The sequence below is a fragment of the Saccopteryx leptura genome, chromosome 3, assembly GCF_036850995.1.
Source record: "Saccopteryx leptura isolate mSacLep1 chromosome 3, mSacLep1_pri_phased_curated, whole genome shotgun sequence".
Classification (NCBI taxonomy): Eukaryota; Metazoa; Chordata; class Mammalia; order Chiroptera; family Emballonuridae; genus Saccopteryx; species Saccopteryx leptura.
In genome coordinates this window covers 175,009,305-175,028,374 of record NC_089505.1, presented here as the reverse complement: position 1 = coordinate 175,028,374, position 19,070 = coordinate 175,009,305, and the positions used below count along the sequence as shown (strand labels likewise).

General features: G+C 34.5%; 1 protein-coding gene across 4 annotated transcripts in view; it reads left to right on the top strand.

Moving 5' to 3' along the window:
• The window catches only part of EXOC2 (exocyst complex component 2), a 386,269-nt gene that overhangs the window by 222,057 nt on the left and 145,142 nt on the right, over nucleotides 1-19,070 (top strand). For all 4 annotated transcript variants that reach the window (XM_066376909.1, XM_066376910.1, XM_066376908.1 and 1 more), the window contains 3 exons: nucleotides 3,161-3,304; nucleotides 7,508-7,684; nucleotides 16,117-16,243. In XM_066376909.1, coding sequence (XP_066233006.1) covers nucleotides 3,161-3,304; nucleotides 7,508-7,684; nucleotides 16,117-16,243 — 448 coding nt within the window. The remainder of the gene's footprint in view (nucleotides 1-3,160; nucleotides 3,305-7,507; nucleotides 7,685-16,116; nucleotides 16,244-19,070) is intronic.

Sequence of the window (19,070 nt, the reverse complement as noted above, 5' to 3'; positions counted from 1 at the left end):
ACCATGTGTTTGATCCCCTTTGCCCTTTACTACCCCTTCACCCCTTTTCCTTCTGGTAACCACTATACTGTCTGTGTCTAGAGTTTCAGTTTTATATTCCAGAGATAAGTAAAATCATACGGTTTGTAACTTTTTCTGTCTGACTTATTTCATTTAGCATGATATTTTCAAGAACCATCTATGAATGTAATCACAAATGGCACGATTTCATCATTTCTTATGGCTGAGTAGTATTCCATTGTATGTATAATACATACCACGTCTTCTTTATCCAATCCTTTATCAAAAGCCACTTCAGTTTTCATTTCTTGGCCACTGTGAATAATGCTGCAATGAACATAGGAATGCAAATAAATGTTTTCAAAATTTTTAGGTAAATACCCAGAAAAGGGGTTACTGGGTCATATGATAACACTATTCTTAATTTTTTAAGGAACCTTCATACTGTATTCCATGATGACTGTACTGATTTATGTCCCCATCAGCAATGAATGAGGGTTCCTTTTTCTCCACAGCCTCTCCAACACTTGTTATTACTTGTTTTGTTGATAATAGCCATTCTAACAAGTGTGAGGTGGTATCTCATTGTAGTTTTGATTTGTATTCCCCCAATAGCTTATGAAGTTGAGCATCTTTTCAAGTATTTGTTGGCTATTTGTTTTTTTGGGAGAAGCATGTGTTCAGGTCCTCTGCCTGTTTTTTACTTGGATTGTTTGGTGTTGAGTTGTATGAGTTCTTTATCTATTTTGAATATTAACACCTTATCAGAGCTGCAAATATCTTCTCTCATTCAGTAGGTTGCTTTTTTGTTTGGTTCATAGTTTCTTTTGCTCTGCAGAAGCTTTTTAGATTGATGTAGTCCCTAGTCCCATTCATTTATTGTTGCCTTTACTTCTCTTGCTTTTGGGATCAAATTCATAAAATCTTCTCTAAGACCAAGGTACATAACTAATTTCTGAGTATTTTATCCTTTTTTATGCTATTGTATACAAGTGTCTTAAACTTGTGTGTGTGTGTGTTTGTAATGCATCTCCTCTATCCCTATCCTCTACTGCTATGTTTGTCTTATTTTAAAAAACATTTATTCGACCTCTTAGCAATTATATGACATGCCTTTTTGGTGTCAGGTGCTCTGTGACAGGCATTGGAGATATTGAATTGATTAAACATCATGTGTTTAGACACAAATATATCTAAAGTTTATTTAAAGCACAGTGAATATTAGGATGATGTAGCAGAAGCATTGTAGGAGAATCAGTGAGACTTCATTAGAGACGATAACATTTAGCTTGACCTTGAAATATTGGTAAGGATTTAACAAACTTAGACTTTCTGTTTAGTTGAAACATGATAAGGGAAATCACAAAAGCATAAAAATACTTGACTGGTCCTGGCTGAATGGCTCAGTTGGTTAGAGCATTATCCTGAAGCACAAAGGTTGCTGGTTCGATCCCCAGTCACATACAGGAACAGATCGATGTTCTTGTTTCTTCCTTCCTCTCTCTCTAAAATCAATGAAGTAAATAATAATAATAAAAAATACCTGGCTGTTCATAACAGGTGAACAGGCTCATGCACTAAGTGTCTGATGACTGAGGAAAATGACTGAAGGTGAAGTAGGAAATGTAGAGGAATCTAGTTTTCACAGGTTTTAATAAAATGTTAAGGATTTTGTGGGCACTGTGGGCCGCTGAGCAGTGGGGTTTCATGGGAGATTTTTATTTTTAAATGAGGGTTGGTGTTTATGAGATTCATATGTTGGAGAATTAACTCTGTTGTTTGCTGGGAATGGATTGCATATAGTAAGGCAGAGTAATCAATAATCTTGTGGTGTGCCACAAGAATTTTTAAAACATGCAGTACCTGACTATTTAGTCAGGTGAACTGACCTGTTTTCCCTTAGATTCTGTCATATAAAAAGAGAATGACAATAGCCAACTCAACGACGCCTTCTGGTGTGAATGAATCGAAGTTATACCTTTTTTTTTAATTAGATTGAAAAATTTTTTTTTAGTATTATGTGGAATTTTAGTAATAGTTGATGTGTGCCAGGAGATGAAAAAGGTTGAGTTTAGAAGTCTTTTTCAAAATCCAGGGAGAGAAGATTAGTAAGATTTTATTATGAAGAGAAGGAGGAGAGGAGTTCTACAGTTTGCTATGCAGTTTGACACTTAATTACCCCTATTTTGCCTGGTATCTCTGTCTTCTTCTTGGTTTCTTCAGAAACTATACTTCTAATTTCTACCAGACTGCAGAGGGAAGGTAGAGTCCAGAATGTCTAACTAGCAAGTTCCATCTATTTTTTTCTGAAACTCATCCTCATCTTCTAGGGTGTTTGAAGCCTTGGGCACTTAAGGAGTTCTGCAGGATTTATTAGTGAAGTTTTATTATTTATTGGTTGCCTATATGCTAGGTACTGTGCTTTGCTAGAATTATCCTATGTATCTTAATTGTAACCTTAGGAAAGGATCTATTACCTCCTTTTTACACATATGAAAATAGGTTTGGAGCAGAATTAGTAAGTTGGAACATCAGGACTTGAACACAGGTGTATTTGACTCAGAAACTGGACTTTTACCAACTCTGCTATACTCCAGAACAGTTAGCATTTCACGCTTCTTCCTGTATGTCTGCACTATCATTTTTGTAAAAATATCACTATGTTGATTTGAACACATGAAAAAAGAATTGCTACACTAAGTATAATACAAAAATAAAGTGAAATTCAGTACACTTATGGAAATATAAGTGTCATTTAATTTTTATGACTGTAGTTGCTCAAAATATCTTCCTTAAACAACATTGGGAGTAAAACAGTTTCTAGCAATATTTGGGATTCAGCTGGTGTAGGCATGGAGATAAATGGTCACCATAGATTCTGTCTGTCACGATACTGAAAGCTTCTAGAACCAAAGGCTTAGTTTTCTATTATTTTTCTGCCCCTTACAGTACTAGCTAGAGTGTCCTTAGAAACTTAATGTTCAGTGGATGTTGGCAGATAGACTAAATGACAACTAAAAAATTCAGAACTATATGTTTAAGAAGACTTTTTATGTTTTGGTACCAAATGTTTAGCATTCTTGTATTTTGAGTCAATGCTTATCTCAGTTGGCACTAATTTTTTTTTTTCTTTCTCTTTTAACATAATCTCTATAACTAGATCTCCAGTTTGATCAACAGAGCACCATGTCTCGTTCACGGCAACCCCCCCTTGTGACAGGCATCTCTCCAAATGAAGGAATACCATGGACCAAGGTCACAATTAGAGGAGAAAACCTGGGGACTGGTCCAACAGACCTCATTGGTAAGGGAAGGACTGTGCTATGTATCCATGCTAAGTGCATATTTATGTTGGGCAGTTGAGGCAAGATATTTTGAAATAGTGAAGGTGACATTATTGTGGTCTGTACAGAATGAGCTGAATAAAAATTAAATAATTATTTGATTTCCTGATTTTTCTGTTAAAAATTTTTGTCATTATTGTTTTTCACCAAGTCCTTCAGAAAGTTTTCCAAAGCTGAGATTTGCCTCCATTTCCTTGACTCTTCTCTCTCCTCTTTAGATTGCTAAAACAGCCTCCTAACTGTTTTTGCTCTCTTAAGCTTTCCTTTCATTATACAACTCTCTTTCTTCTCAGGTGTCCTGTGAATTATTCCTCTTCTCTTTCTTACTGCTCTTCAAATCTAAACCCCATCTCCTGGTGATGTCAGTACCACTTGGCTCTCATCCTCACTCCCCCTATATACTGTCTCACCAGGTGACTTAGAGACCTTACTTGTACTCTTTTCTTTGTTCCATGGCTGTTCCATCATGGTTGAGAGCATGACTACTAATCTATTGTAAATGCGTAGTCTCAGTCTGCAGAGACTTACAACCAAAGATCCCTTCTTACCCCTGTTAATCTATCTTCTTATTTAGGCTTTCCTCTAACATTTACATACTATTTAGAAGAAACTAAGTTTTAGTTTTTAGGGTCAGTTTATGTTTTTTAAGCTTTTTAAGCTTTTTAATCTTTTTAAGGACATGGATGATATGCATCCAGTTGATACAGCATAAATAATTTACATACTGGTTTGAATAGTATGTTTCTCCTCCCTCTGTATCATGGAGACCCTTTACTTTTGGCTTATTTAAGCATTGATGTTTGTCAGTGGTTCTCACTTCTTGCTTTTCTTAATCTCTTCTAAAACTTAAAAAAAAAAAGGCTGGAAGCCACTAAGTCTCAGTCCCTAAAGAGCCTAATTATGTTTTTTAAAAATACAAATGAGTGTTAATACAGCCAGGGAAGAGAGCAGATTAGAAATATAATTGTATGGTCAGTTAAGATTATTTTCCTGTGAACTCTGTGTGAGGGTATACTGCACTCTATTGATTATGAGAAAGGGAGAGACTCTACTAAGTGTTATTGAATATGGTACAGTATTCTGATTCCCCACATACATTTATCTGGATTCAGACATTCTCTTGACTCATTTCTTAATTTGGTCAAGTACTGGACATTATGAGTTGGAACTTGATTTTTTTTGCATTATAGCTGCTGATTGACGGATTGTGTTTTGGCTATTCAGAAAACCTTTTGAAAAGAGAAAGTGCATCACCGTGTTTTATAACTGAGATTTGCACTTCCCAGCTAATTATTTTTGCTAGTGTTATTTAAATATGTCTCATTTTATACTGTTTTTCTAGTTACAGTTTTTGATTCTTCAGTAAATAAAACTTAAATATATTCTTATAACGATAGTCATGTCTAATCCTACACATTGATTTTTGATATAGCTTATTCCAGAATTTTCTTTATCCAAAGTGCAAAAATTCCCACATGTATGGAAAAAGGCCATACAGATGGAGTTTATGTCCCACATTTTAATTGGCAGTCACTGGGAGCTCCTAAACATGACAGTTACTAGTCTATATACATTTTAGTTTTGCCTTAGTTTCAGACATTACTATTCTTATTTGACTAAATGTATATTTTATAAACCTTGGTAGATCAGTTTTCATTTGCCCATGTATTGGCAAGAAACCAGTTTTTTAAAAAGCAAACTTAACTTACTAAATTGTTTAAGTGTTTTTAACTCAGATATATCTACATTAGCCAACTAAAACACTTAAAAGTTACTTTAAAAATATTTATTATATTTTATAGAGCAGATTTCTTAGTTTTCAGTAACTTGTTTCTTAGTTTTCAGTAACTTGGCAAAAGTAAGCTTAAGTAATTAAGAAATAGGTTTTACGGTCTTATTTCATTTTCATGACATTTAAAATAATCTATTTCATCCTATGTTTTAAATTATATGGTGAGTATTAATTTTTTTAGTTAAAATGCTGAAGACATATTAAATCAGAGGAACAATGATTGCAGCTATAACCAGATGAATGTACTATTATTGTTCTGGGAATTTTTTTTCCAACTTGTACCATTATACATATCATTTATGTTTGCTCATCTGAACATGTTTTTTCTATGTCTTTGTAGCTGATAGTTGTTTCCAGTTTCAATTTTAATCATAAGATAGTTCTCTAGCAGGGGATTTCTGTCAGGAATGACTTTATATTAAGCCCTGACATTTGTTGTGTTTTTCTCCTTTCTAAAGTGAGTTAATATTTAAAATCACAAGAATCTTTTTGATACAATAAAATTAAAAATTATTAAGTTATATATTGCTCTGGAATGTTATCAAAATACCTACCCTCTGTAATTAAATCTTTTGTAAATTAAAACATTTCCCATTTATTTAAAACAGTACACAGACTGTTAGGTATACATAACAATTATTTGAGCAAATATGCATTGAAGTGTTTCACAGTACTTATCTTGGAGATAAAGAGCAGTTTCAGAGATGCTTTAAATCTCTTAAATTGTTTAAATTTTTGTAACAAAAATTGGTTATCAGGAAAGATATCTAAGAAATCCTCATTTGGGAAAAAATAATTTTGATTATCAATACATTTAAAAATGTGTCAATGTCATTACACATTTTAAAAAACCCACAGAAAACTTACTCCTAAAGGAACCTTTAAGTGTTTTATTAGTAAAACAAAATTTCATACATGAATAAATAATAGATGTTTTAGAGAAATCTCTAAAATTCATTATTTTAAATGTTTTTAAAATGTTATGTTCATGTGCTTTTTATTCCTTATAGTTAATATAACATTCTTACTAAGTAATGTTTTAAGTTATAACAACATGAATGCCTTCCAATATTTTGTTAACCAAATTTGGCAGGTATTCCTGGAAAAAAAACTGTAATTGCTAAATTTGACTGCTGAACAGTATAGAAAAGATACATAATGAGAAAAGCAAGTGTGAAGTAGCCATGTCTTTGCCACGTATATTTTGGTTTGTTTTCTTTATAAATATTTATTTTATTGGTCCCTATTTTGTGGTAATGAAACTATAGAGACTAGCTGGTAAGGGTAGTATCTTGGTGTTTTGGTAGGGATCATGTATTCCTTACAATCATCTGTCAGTGCCACCCTGGTTAGTGTTGCCCACATTATAATTTGCATGGAATCAGGGCCTGAGATGCCAGGCATGAGCTGATCTTTTGGGAGTGCCAGTTTATTTTGAAAGCAGAATGTAGGATAGTAACAGTATCATTAGGAAGACACTAAGGAAGCAGAATGGTCTGCCTGTAGAGGAATGATAAGCAAATAAGAAAAATGAAGTAGGAAACCAGTAATGCCTGAAAACATTTACTGGATTTACCAGACTCCAGACTACGCTTAAAATAAAGTATCTACTTTAGTTCATTCTGTTACATCCTGTCTAATTGAACACTAGTAAAAATGTATGTCGATTATTTTCAGGAAGATGTATAAAGGTGTTTTTAAGGAATGATATATATGTTTATTTATACTTTACAATTTTATATCAATAACTTAGACTTCTAATAATAGCAATAATTTCCCTTCTAATAACCATGAAAGCAATTTAAGATTCTCATCATCTAAGTACAGTAATCTAGAATGCCTACACATTATTATTTTTTTATTTTTTTATTTATTCATTTTAGAGAGGAGAGGGAGAGACAGAGAGAGAGAGAGAGAGAGGAGAGAGAGAGAGAAAGAAGGGGGGGAGGAGCTGGAAGCATCAACTCCCATATGTACCTTGACCAGGCAAGCCCAGGGTTTCGAACCGGCGACCTCAGCATTTCCAGGTCGACACTTTATCCACTGCGCCACCACAGGTCAGGCCTACACATTATTTTTATGGTCATTATTTTCTAATTCCAGTGATGTTTCAAGAAACAAATATACTCTAAGTCTTAAACATTAGTGAAAAAGATTAGACAAAAATCAATAGAAACAATGGTACATTTGCAAATAATGTTAGATATATTCAATAATAGAAGTAATATTGAACGAGGAAATGTTATTTTCAGATTTATTTTTTAGTTCTTGGCAAGGCCTGGTGTAACTAAGAGGAGCAAGAAAAATGTCTTTTTATATATGATTATTATTGTTCTTTTGAACTTTGTTATATGCATTCTTTTATTTTTAGGCTTGACAATTTGTGGACATAATTGCCTCCTGACAGCAGAATGGATGTCTGCAAGTAAAATAGTATGTCGAGTGGGACAAGCCAAAAATGACAAAGGAGACATAATTGTCACAACTAAGTCGGGTGGTAAAGGAACGTCAACAGTTTCTTTCAAGCTACTCAAACCTGAAAAAATAGGTATCACCTCTCATGATGTTGTTCTAAAGATGAAAGTAAAAATGGGTTTTGTCTTTCAAAATTTAGGTATATTAGTGTAAATTTTACCTACTGTTATATCTCATTAGCTTAGATTCAGTTTATGTTTAGTTTGACTAGAATTGGTATTGGTTAAAATTTGCATTACCTCTGAAAAGGCAAACAAGGGTCATGATCCTGACAATTATCATTCTAAACTCGTTTTCCCCCTTTTATTTAGAAATTAAATTTAATAGGGTGACATTGATTGATAAGAGTACATAGGTTTCAGGTAAACATTTCTAAAGCATTTGAACTCTTGATTGAATTGTATGCCCAGCAGCCAACATCAAATCATTTTCTGCCACTGTATCATTATCCCTTATTATTCCCCTCCCCCCATTACTAAAGCTCTTGCTTTTGTTCTGTTGGTCTGTGTGTGTGTTTTTCTGCCAATGCCATACTGTTTTGATTATTGTGGCTCTGTAGGATATATTTGAAGTCAGGTAGGGTGATACCTCCAGCTTCATTCTTTTTCTTCAGGATTGCTTTGGCTATTTGTGTTCTTTTATGGTTTTGTACAAACCTGGTGATTTTTTTGTTCTATTTCTTTAAAAAATGACATATGGATTTTAGTGGGGATTGCATTAAGTTTATATATTGCTTTGGGTAATGTGTCCATTTTAATAACTATGTTGGTTTTTTTCGGTCCTTAAACATGGAATATGTTTCCATTTTATTGTGGCTTTTTTCAGTTTCTTTTAATAACGCTTTGTAGTTTTCAGTACATAGGTCCTACACGTCCTTTATTAAGTTTATTCCTAGGTATTTTTTGTTGTTGTTGCAGTTATCAAAGGAATTATTTTTTCAATCTCTTTTCTGAAGTTTCTTTGTTGGCATATAGAAAAGCAGTAGACTTTTGTATATTGATTTTGTATCCTGTGACTTTACTGTATTTATTTATGGTTTCTAATAGTTTTTTTAGTGTAGTCTTTGAGGTTTTCTGTATACAATATTGTGTCATCTACAGAAAGTGATACCTTTACTTCTTTTTTCCCAGTATGGATGCCATTATTTCTTTCTCTTGCCTGATTGCTCTGGCTAAGACTTATAGTACTATGTTGAATAAGAGTGGAGAGAGTGGGTATGTTTGTCTTGATCCTGATATAAGAGGAAAAACTTTCACTTTTTCACCATTTGGTATGATATTGGCTAATGGTTTGTCAAATATGGCTTTTATTATGTTGAGGTACTTTCTACCTACTTTATTGTGTGTTTTACACATAAATGGATGTTGTATCTTATTGAATGCGTTTTCTGCATTTATTGATAGGCTCATATATTCTTGTTCTTTGTTATGTTCATGTGGTGTATTATATTGATTGATTTGCATATGTTAAATCATCCTTGTTCTCTTGGAATGAATCCTACTTGATTGCTATGAATTATTTTTTTAATGTATTGTATTCGATTTGCTAGTATTTTGTTTAGGATTTTTGCATATGTATTCATTAGAGATAGTGGTCTGTAGTTTTCTTTTTGTGGGTTGTCCTTGCATAAGGGGTACAGAGGCAGGATCTGGATGTTGGGGATGCACAGTTTGTATTTCTCTGACTCTGTGCCAGTTCAGGCTGCCCGCAGACCATGGGAATAATGGTAGTGACCCATGTTCTGCTGTCACTTTGGTTCAGTATCTCCAGATGCCTCTCAGTCTCTCTTCTCTCCCCAGCTGAAGAAGACCCAGTCACTCCTGGTTTCTCTCCTCTCTGGAGTCCTGGCAGACAGACACCCAGACAGTCCAGTTTCTCTCCTGTCTGGAGCCCCGCCATGAGCATGTCATATCTTCTGCCCCGCTTTTACCCTTTCCACGTTTATTCTGTGCGCAGATCTTTTTAGGTAAGGCTGCGAGACAAGTTGGGTTCCTTCACTGAGTTATAGCTGTTCAGTTTGTTGAAATTTCAAGGGGAGAGATCAAGCGTGTGTCTCAGATTACCATTACTCTTATGTCTGGTGCTACAGTATCTAAATTCTTTATAAAATCTGTTCATTTAACACTTTTTTTTTTTAATTCAGAGACAGAGAGAGAGTCAGAGAGAGAGATAGATAGGGACAGACAGACAGGAACCCAGAGAGATGAGAAGCATCAATCATCAGTTTTTCGTTGTGACACCTTAGTTGTTCAGTGATTGCTTTCTCATAGTGCCTTGACCGTGGGCCTTTAGCAGACCGAGTAACCCCTTGCTCAAGCCAGCGACCTTGGGACCAAGCTGGTGAGCTTTTCTCAAACCAGATGAGCTTGCATTCAAAGCTGGTGACCTTGGGGTCTCGAACCTGGGTCCTCCACATCCCAGTCCCACGCTCTATCCACTGCCTGGTCAGGCCATTTAACATTTTGATATAACAATTTTAGTTCCTTGATCTTGAATACATATCTTCTTGAATTGTATTTTTTTCTGCTATATGGTTAAGATTTAAAGTGAAATATCCTCCTGATTTGGCAAATTAGCAATATGGTAATATTAGCTAAATAATACACTTTCATTTTCTCCATCCTTTCAGTCCTGGACAACATGTTGTCTGATCTTTAGACCTTCAGACTAAAAATCATTCTTCCTTGTACCCTAGAGCAGTGGTCCCCAACCTTTTTTGGGCCACGAACCAGTTTAATGTCAGAAAATATTTTCACGGACCGGCCTTTAGGGTAGGACGGATAAATGCACAAAATAAAATTATGCAACCAGCATAAAAATGTGTTATTTTTAAATATAATTGTCGAACTTACGAGACAAGTGTCAAGAGTGAGTCTTAGATGGATGTAACAGAGGGAATCTGGTCATTTTAAAAAAATAAAACATCGTTCAGACATATATAAATAGAACGGAAATAATGTAAATTATGTATTCTTTCTCTGCAGACCAGTACCAAATGGCCCATAGACCGGTACCGTCCGTGGCCCGGGGGTTGGGGACCACTGCCCTATAGCACTTCACATGATAAATTTTTATATACTTAACACCCACTTTCTCAGAGTAATTAAGAACTTAATCTGAGGATCCAGACTTTGAATATTAATCTGGGCTCTAGCACAAAAAACTGTGGAACTTCACTGTCTCTTTGTGGTTAGAAGTGGAATAATAGTATGAACCTACCTTATAGGGGTAAATGAGTTAGGACATACACATAAAGTGCTTAACATAGCCCCTTACACAAAGTAAGTGTTCAATAAATTATTTTTATTCATTAAAATATTTCTTCAAACATTGGGGTAACTTTAATAACATTATATAAGTTTCAAGTATACCATTCTATAATATATTATTTGTATATTTTATTGTGTGCCTATCACTTAAAATCTAATCTTCTGTCTCCATATATTTGATCTCTTTTACCCTCTTTAATCTCCCTCCCTCCATATTAATTCCCCTTAGGTACCCACCATATTGTCATCTGTTTCTATGATTTTGTTTGTTTTGTTTTGTTCATTTGTTGCTTTCTATTTTATATCCCACATGTGAGTAGTATTCTACTTTATGAACCACATTTTCTATATTCAGTCATCCATCAAAGGACACTTAGATTGTTTCCATGTCTTGGCTACCCTGTATAATGCTACAATGAACATAGGGGGTACATATATCTTTTTTTTTTTTTTTTTTTTTTTTAAGTGAGAAGAGGAGAGATAGACAGAATCCTGCATGTGCCCAAACCAGGATATACCCAGCAACTCCTGTCTGGGGCTGATGCTTGGCTGAATCAAGCTATTTTTAGCACCTGAGGCTGATGCACTCTGACCAACCAAGCTGTTTCTCAGCACCTGGGGCCATGCCTGCGGGAGGGGAAGGGGGAGAAGACGGGGGTGGGAAGAAGCAAATGGTCGCTTCTCTTATGTTCCCTGACTGGGGATTGAACCCGGGACATCCATATGCTGGGCTGGTGCTCTATCCACTTAGCCAACCAACCGGCCAGGGCCACATATATCTTTTATGAATAAATGTTTTCAAAATTTTCAGGTAGATACCCAGAATAGGGATTACTGGGTCATATAATATCTCTATTTTTTATTTTTTGAGGACCCTCTATACTGTTTTTCATAGTGGCCACAACATAGCTCAATCTGGAAAATATGCTGAGTTAAACAAATCAGATAGAAAAGGTCAAGAACCATATGATTTCACTCATATGTGAAATATAAAACTGAAAGCAATAAATGTATTAAAAAAACAAAGAAAAATAGAGGAAGACAGCAGTATTGTGTTTAACAGTGAGAAGGGGAGTAGAGGGATATAAAGAGAAAGGGGGTCAAATTGTGATGACTGAAGAAGACTTGACTTTGGGTGATGAGCACACAATGCAATATGCAGATGATGTAGCATATATTTGTACGCTTGATACCTATATTATTTTAAGTCACTGCAATAAATTTAATTTAAAAATTTTTTAAATAAAAAATATTCTTACCAACACTGTATAAAGATTCCTTTTTATCTACATCCTTTTTAACACTTATTTCTTGTTCTAGTAATAATAACCATTCTGACAGGCGTGAAGTTTATCTTATTGTGGTTTGTTTTTTGTGACAGAGACAGAGAAAGGGACAGATAGGGACAGAAAAACAGGAAGGGAGAGAGATGAGAAGCATTAATTCTTCATTGTGGCTTCTTAGTTGTTCATTGATTGCTTTCTCATATGTGCCTTGATTGGGGGTGGAGGGAACGGCCACAGCAAAGCTAGTGACCCCTTGCTTAAGCCAACGACCTTGGGCTCAAGCCAGCCACCATGGAGTCATGTCTATGATCCCACAGTCAAGCCAGTGACCCCATACTCAAGTTGGTGAGCCCACACTCAAGCCAGATGAGTCCGCACTCAGGCCAGTGAGCTTAAGGTTTCGAACCTGGATCCTCTGTGTCTCAGTCCAACGCTCTCTCCATTCTGCCACCACCTGGTCAGGCTATCTCTTTGTGGTTTTGATTTGCATTTCTTTTATAGGTAGGGAAATAGACCATATTTTTAAATACCGATTGGCCAATTGCATGTCTTTTTGGGAAAAAAATCAGCAGGTCCTCTGCTTGTTTTTTTTAAAAAAATTATTGATTGATTATATATAGAGAGAAACATCAGTTCTACATTCATTGATTGCTTCCTATATGTGCCCTGATCAAGGATCAAACTGCAACCTTGTCATATTGGGATGACTCTCTAACCAAATGAGCTATTGGGCCAGGTCCCTCTGCCTTTTTAAAAGATTTTATTTACTGATTTTTGAAGAGAGGGGAAAGAGAGAGAGAAAGAGAGAGTGAGAAAGGGGGGAGAAGCAGGAAGCATCTACTCATAGTAGTTGCTTTCTGTATGTGCCTTGACCGGGCAAGCCCAGGGATTGAACTGGTGACCTCAGCATTCTGGGTCAATGCTTTATCTACTGTGCCATGACAGACTTGCCAATTCTTAATTGGAACAGTTGTTTTTTGTTGTTGAGTTATGTGATTTCTTTATATATGTATTTTGAACATTAACCCCATATCAGAGGTATTGTTTGCAGATATTTTCTCACATTCAGTTGGCTGCCTTTTTGCTTGTTGATGGTTTGTTTTGTATGCAGAGTTTTTTAGTTTAATGAAGCCCCTTTCATTTATTTTTTGCTTTTGCTGCCTTTGCATTTGGGGTCAAATTCATAAAATTCTATCTGAGGCCAAGGTCTACAAGTTTAGTGCCTATGTTTTTTCATATGTATTGTATTATTTCAGGTCTTAACATTTATGTATCTGATTTATTTTATGTTACTTTTTGTGTAAAATAGCAGTGTCTCATAGCGGTTTAGTTTCATTCTTTTGTATGTGGCTTTCAAGTATTCCCAACACCATTTGTTGAAGAGGCTTTCTTTTCTATTTGTATGTTTATGGCTTCTTATCAAAAATTAGTTGCCTGTATACATGTGGGTTTATTTCTTCGCTCTGCATTCTCATCATTGTCCATTTGTCCATGTGTCTCTTTCTCTGGCAATAACATGCTGTTTTGATTATTGTTGCTTTGCAGTATCATTTGAAGTCAGGGAGTGTTATACCTCCAGCTTTTTTTTTTCTCTCTCAGTATTGCTTTAGCCATTCAGGGTCTTCTGTGGTTCTGTACAATTTAAGGATAAAATTTAAGGAAATTTTTTTCTATATTTTTGAAAAATGCCATTGGGATTTTAATGGGGATTGCATTAAATTTGTATATTGCTTTAGGTAAATGGCCATCTAAACTATGTTCTTTTAATCCGTGAACATGAAATATTTTTCCATTTCTTTGTGTCTTTAATTTCTTTCAACATTATCTAGTAGTTTTTAGTGTATAGGGCTTTTCATACCCTTTGTTAACTTTATTCATAGATATTTATTTCTTTTTGTTGCAATCGAAGATGGAATTGTTTTCATTTTTTTCCCAAAATTTAATTGTTAGTATATAGGAATGCAATGCATTTTTTTACATTGATTCTGTATCCTACAACTTTACTGTACTTGATTGTTTCTAATAGTATTTTGGTGGCATCTTTAAGGTTTTAAATATAAAGAATTGTGTCATTTGCAAAAAGTGGCAATTTTACTTATTCCCAATTTGGATGCCTTTTATTCTTTCTTTTACTTGATTGAACTGGTTAGGTACATCTAGTATGTTGAATAACAGTGGTTAAAGTTAGTATCCTTGTCTTGTTCCTGATCTTAGAGGAAAGCTTTCATGTTTACAGCATTGAGAATATTAGCTGACAGTTTATCATATATGGCCTTTATTATAGTATTTACTTCTATGTCCCATTTATTGAGTATTTTATTAATCATAAATGGGTGTTGTGTCTTGTCATATGATTTTTATCTTTTATTTTGATAATTTGTTGTGTAACATTGATTGATTTGTATATGTTGAACCACCCTTGCACTCCTGGCATGAACCCCACTTGGTTGTGGTGTATTATCTTTTTAATGTATCATTGTATTTACTAGTATTTTGTATCTATACTCATCAGAGATCTTGGTCTCTAATTTTTGTGTGTGTGTGTTTTCCTTATCTAGTTTTGGTATCATGGTAATGTTGATCTCATTTTAAAATGAATTAGGAAGTTTTGCCTCCTTTTTCATATTTCGGAAGAGTTTGAGGAAGATTGGTATTAAATTTTCTTTGAATGTTTGGTAGAATTCATAGAAACCATATGGACCTGGACTTTTATTTTGGGGGGAAGTTTTTAGTGACTGTGTCAATTTCCTTACTATTGATTATTTAGATTTTCCAATTCTTTGAGATTTCATTTTAGAAGGTTATTTCTAAGAATTTGTCCATTTCTTCTAGGTTATAGAATTTGGTGGTGTATAGCCTTTCATAGTGTTTCTGTAAGTTCTCCTCTTAATACTGTTTGAGTTTTTTCTCTTTTTTCCTTAGTGAATCTAGCCAGAGGGTTATCAATTTTATTAATCTTTTCAAACAACTAAATCTTTGTTGCATTATTTTTTTTGTATTACTGTTTTGTTCTCTGTTTCATTTATTTCTGCTCTAATTTTTTTTTTTCCTAGTAACTTAAGGCTTTGCCCCCCTCCCTAGTTCTTTAAGGGAAAATGTTAGGTTTTTTATTTAGATTTTTCTTGTTTCTTAAAGTAAACCTGTCATGATGTAAATTTCTCCTTTGTTATCACTTTGACTGTATCTTTCCCAATTTTTATATGTTGTACTGTCATTCTCATTTGTCTTTCTACTTTTATTTATTTTTTGACCTGGGCATTGTTTTGTAGATCTCCACACATTCTGAGCTTTTTTTTTTTTTTTTTTGACAGTTGATTTCCAATTTCAAAGCATTGTGGTTAGAGAATATGCTTGGTATGTTGTCAGTCTTCTCAGATTTGTTGAGGCTGGTTTTGTGTTCCAGCATATGTTCTGCCCTTGAAATTGTTGAACATGATGAATTAGATGAATGACAAAGAGCCCAAAGGAGCGTAGCGGGTACAATACTATCTTCAGAGGTCATATTTTGTTCACAGGTACTATCCAGTCGTTTTTGTTGGGTCCTTGTTAGTTCCATTACACAAGCTCTGTATGCCTTGGAAGGTGTTTGACTGATTTCTTTATATAAGGAATTGTTGGATATATATTTTTGAATAAACAAAATTAATTGTACTTTTTTTTTGTAAAATACATTTGTTTTATCAGAACTTTTTATCAGAGGCTTAATTTGTCTTCTCTATTGAATAATGTTAGCCAAGAGGTGTTATATTTGTTTTTATAAAAATAGATTCTTAGTGTTTTAAATTAAGCTACCAGACATTTTTTTTAAAAAATTAGCCTTTATATCCTCAAAACTCTTAAAAATTACCTTAGCATGCATTTAGATCCTAAAAGATAAAGCAATTTGAAAAACTTAGAACGTACCTGGAGGTGTTTATATCTTACTAAGGATGTGCTCCTCATTTCGGTAGGCATTTTGGACCAGTCTGCTGTGTGGGTTGATGAAATGAATTATTACGATATGCGTACTGACAGAAATAAAGGAATGCCTCCCTTGTCCCTGCGTCCTGCTAACCCGCTTGGCATTGAGATTGAAAAGTGAGTACCATCTTTTTTACAGTTTCTTTTATTTTCAATTGGTAAAAAGTTTTATATACTTAAGAGAGTCAAATTCTGGAACTATCAGGGAAGCACAATTTAACACACCTTCATTTTGGGGAGACTATTATTACTTTTGAAGCCTGGTCAGCATTGCTGCCAGTGAATATTTCTATTAAAACTTTTGGCAAAACTACTTCTTTAGGTTTTTTTTAAATTTATTAGTTGTGGAGAAGAAAAATACCTTGAAATATTTAATACTAATACCTAAAAAAGTCTAAGTATAGTTGGTATATAATATTATATAAATTTAGGTATACAACTAGTAATCTGACATCTGTAGACTACATGAGTGATCACCATGACAAGTCTAGTAACCTTCTGTCATCATACACGGTTATTGTGAGAGTCTCTGTGTATTGCATCCCTGTGACTTACTTGTTTTATAACTGGAAATTTGGACCTCTAATCCCTTTATGTTTTCTGCCCCTGCTACCCCTACCCCCACTCCCCATAGCCATCAGTTCTCTGTTTCTGTGTATCTGTTTCTGTTTTGCTTTGTTTATTTTGTTTTTAGATTCCACATATAAGTGAAATCATGTGGTATTTGTCTTTCTCTGACTTATTTCACTTAGCATACCCTGTAGGCCCATCTGTGTTGTCACAAGTGGCAAGTTTATTCTTTCTTTTATGGCTGAGGAATATTCTACTGTTTGTATATATACATACATATAAATCTTCCAGAGATATACATATATATCATATCTCCTTTATTCAGTTGTCTATTGATGTACACCTAGGTTGCTTTTCTATCTATTGTAAATAATGCTACAATAAACATAGAGGTGCAGATACCATTTTGCATCGATATAGTTTCACAGAACTTGTTATTTGAATAATACTTTAATGGTATGAGAATAAATGCATTTTTTTGGAGTTGGTAATTTTAAATATTTAGATACTTGAAATAAAAATGGGATTTTCTATGTGCTTGATATTTTGGGAAAAATTTTAGAGTAATTAGGCTCAATGTAGTTTTGCATTTTGTTTAAAACCCTTGCCTATAATTCAGACTTACTTTCTAGGCTTGTGGCAGATGATATCTTTCAAGATGGCTTTTAACCATGTCTAGAACTTGATTTTTTTAATCCCTAGAATAATGTTTTAGTAACTTACATAATTAATATCTTTATATCCTATTTAATCAATGCTTCTAATGCCTTAATTGTGTCTTATTAGTGATTTTTCTTATGAAGTGATATAAAGTGTGTTTCTCTTTAAACACTTACTGGCAGATGACAAATTCATTCTGTTAACACTTTAACCATAGCTTTATTTTAGGTTTTTCTAAAATAGGAAGAAAATTCTCTACTAATCTCTACATATACTTAACCTTTGAGCTTACACTTGTTATCTGATGGGGTTTACCTGTGGCTGAGAAGGAGGCAGCAAGTGTTTGTCTTGGGAAGTTATCATGTGTGGAAAAAGTCCTGGGGCTTAACAGCTTTTAGTGAGTGAGGGCTCTTCTGGGTCACATCTTTGAAGCTCTTGGGCAGTATGGGTCATTTTGGAGCTGTTTTAAGGATTTCAGTGCTCTATAAATTTAAGAATTTAAGATTCAAGAAAGTCCAGAACAGAATGGTAATTGCTAGATATTTACTTGAGCATAGTGTCAAGCATAAATAGACTTTGAAGTTGATTATAAAACTTTTAAAGACCTGCTTCAGTACTCTCAAAAGCTAGTTAATTTCATTCCAAGGTCTGCCACAAGTGAAGTGTTGAACACGAGGGCCCTTTTGATTGTTCTTTCTAGAGTATAAGACTGTTTTATGCATTTTGTATGAGTGTTAGACAAAACTATCAAAGTTAGGCTTGAATTGGATATTTACTATCATAATGTGAATTTCCTTAAATTTTAGTTTGGAATATACCCACTCTTTGATAACTTTACCTTCTCATATCCTCTCATCTTTGTCTTTAGTTTTCCTGTTATTGCTGCTACCCATGAAGCGGTATGGCTTGAACTCTTTATAATAGTGTTTTTAAAAAATGGTTGTTAGGATAATAATATGCATTCCTTTGATAACATTGGTAACAGCAGCCAGGAATAATGGCACTGAAGGTGCTTGGCTTTTTAAAATTTATCTTTTCTTTTTTGAAAAGTAGTCTAATTTAATCTGGAGACAAACTCAGTTTAAATCTTAATTCTAGCACTTATTGGCAGTATGACTTTGAGCAGGTTGCTCAACTTTTCTCTACTTTAGTTGGAGTGCCTGTGCCATAGAGTGGTTGTGAGGGTTCAGTGAGTAAATGTTACTTTAGAGTAATGTCTTGCTCATAGCAAGTGCTTAGTAAATGTTCGTCATTATTACTATGATTTTTTGCTCTTTATGTATACGTACTACTTAGTGCTTTGCCACTTAGGAAAAGAATCTCTTTCTTAATGATTGTTAAGATTTCAGGATGATAAATTGTATTAAAATCTTTTATTTTTTTCATTTTTCTTAAGTGAGAAGCTGGGAGGCAGAGTGACAGACGCATGCTCCCTGACCAGGATCTACCCAGCAATCCCTGCCAGTGATGCTCTGCCCATCTGGGGCCGTTGCTCCATTGCTCTGCAACTGAGCTATTTTTAGCCCCTGAGGCAAGGCCATGGAGCCATCCTCAGCACCTGGGGCCAACTTGCTCCAACTGATCCATGGTTGTGGGAGGGGAAGAGAGAGATTGAGAAAGAGAAGGGGAAAGGAGACGGGTAGAGAAGCACATGATTTCTTCTCCTGTGTGCCCTGACTGGGAATCGAACTCGGGACATCATATGCTGGGCTGA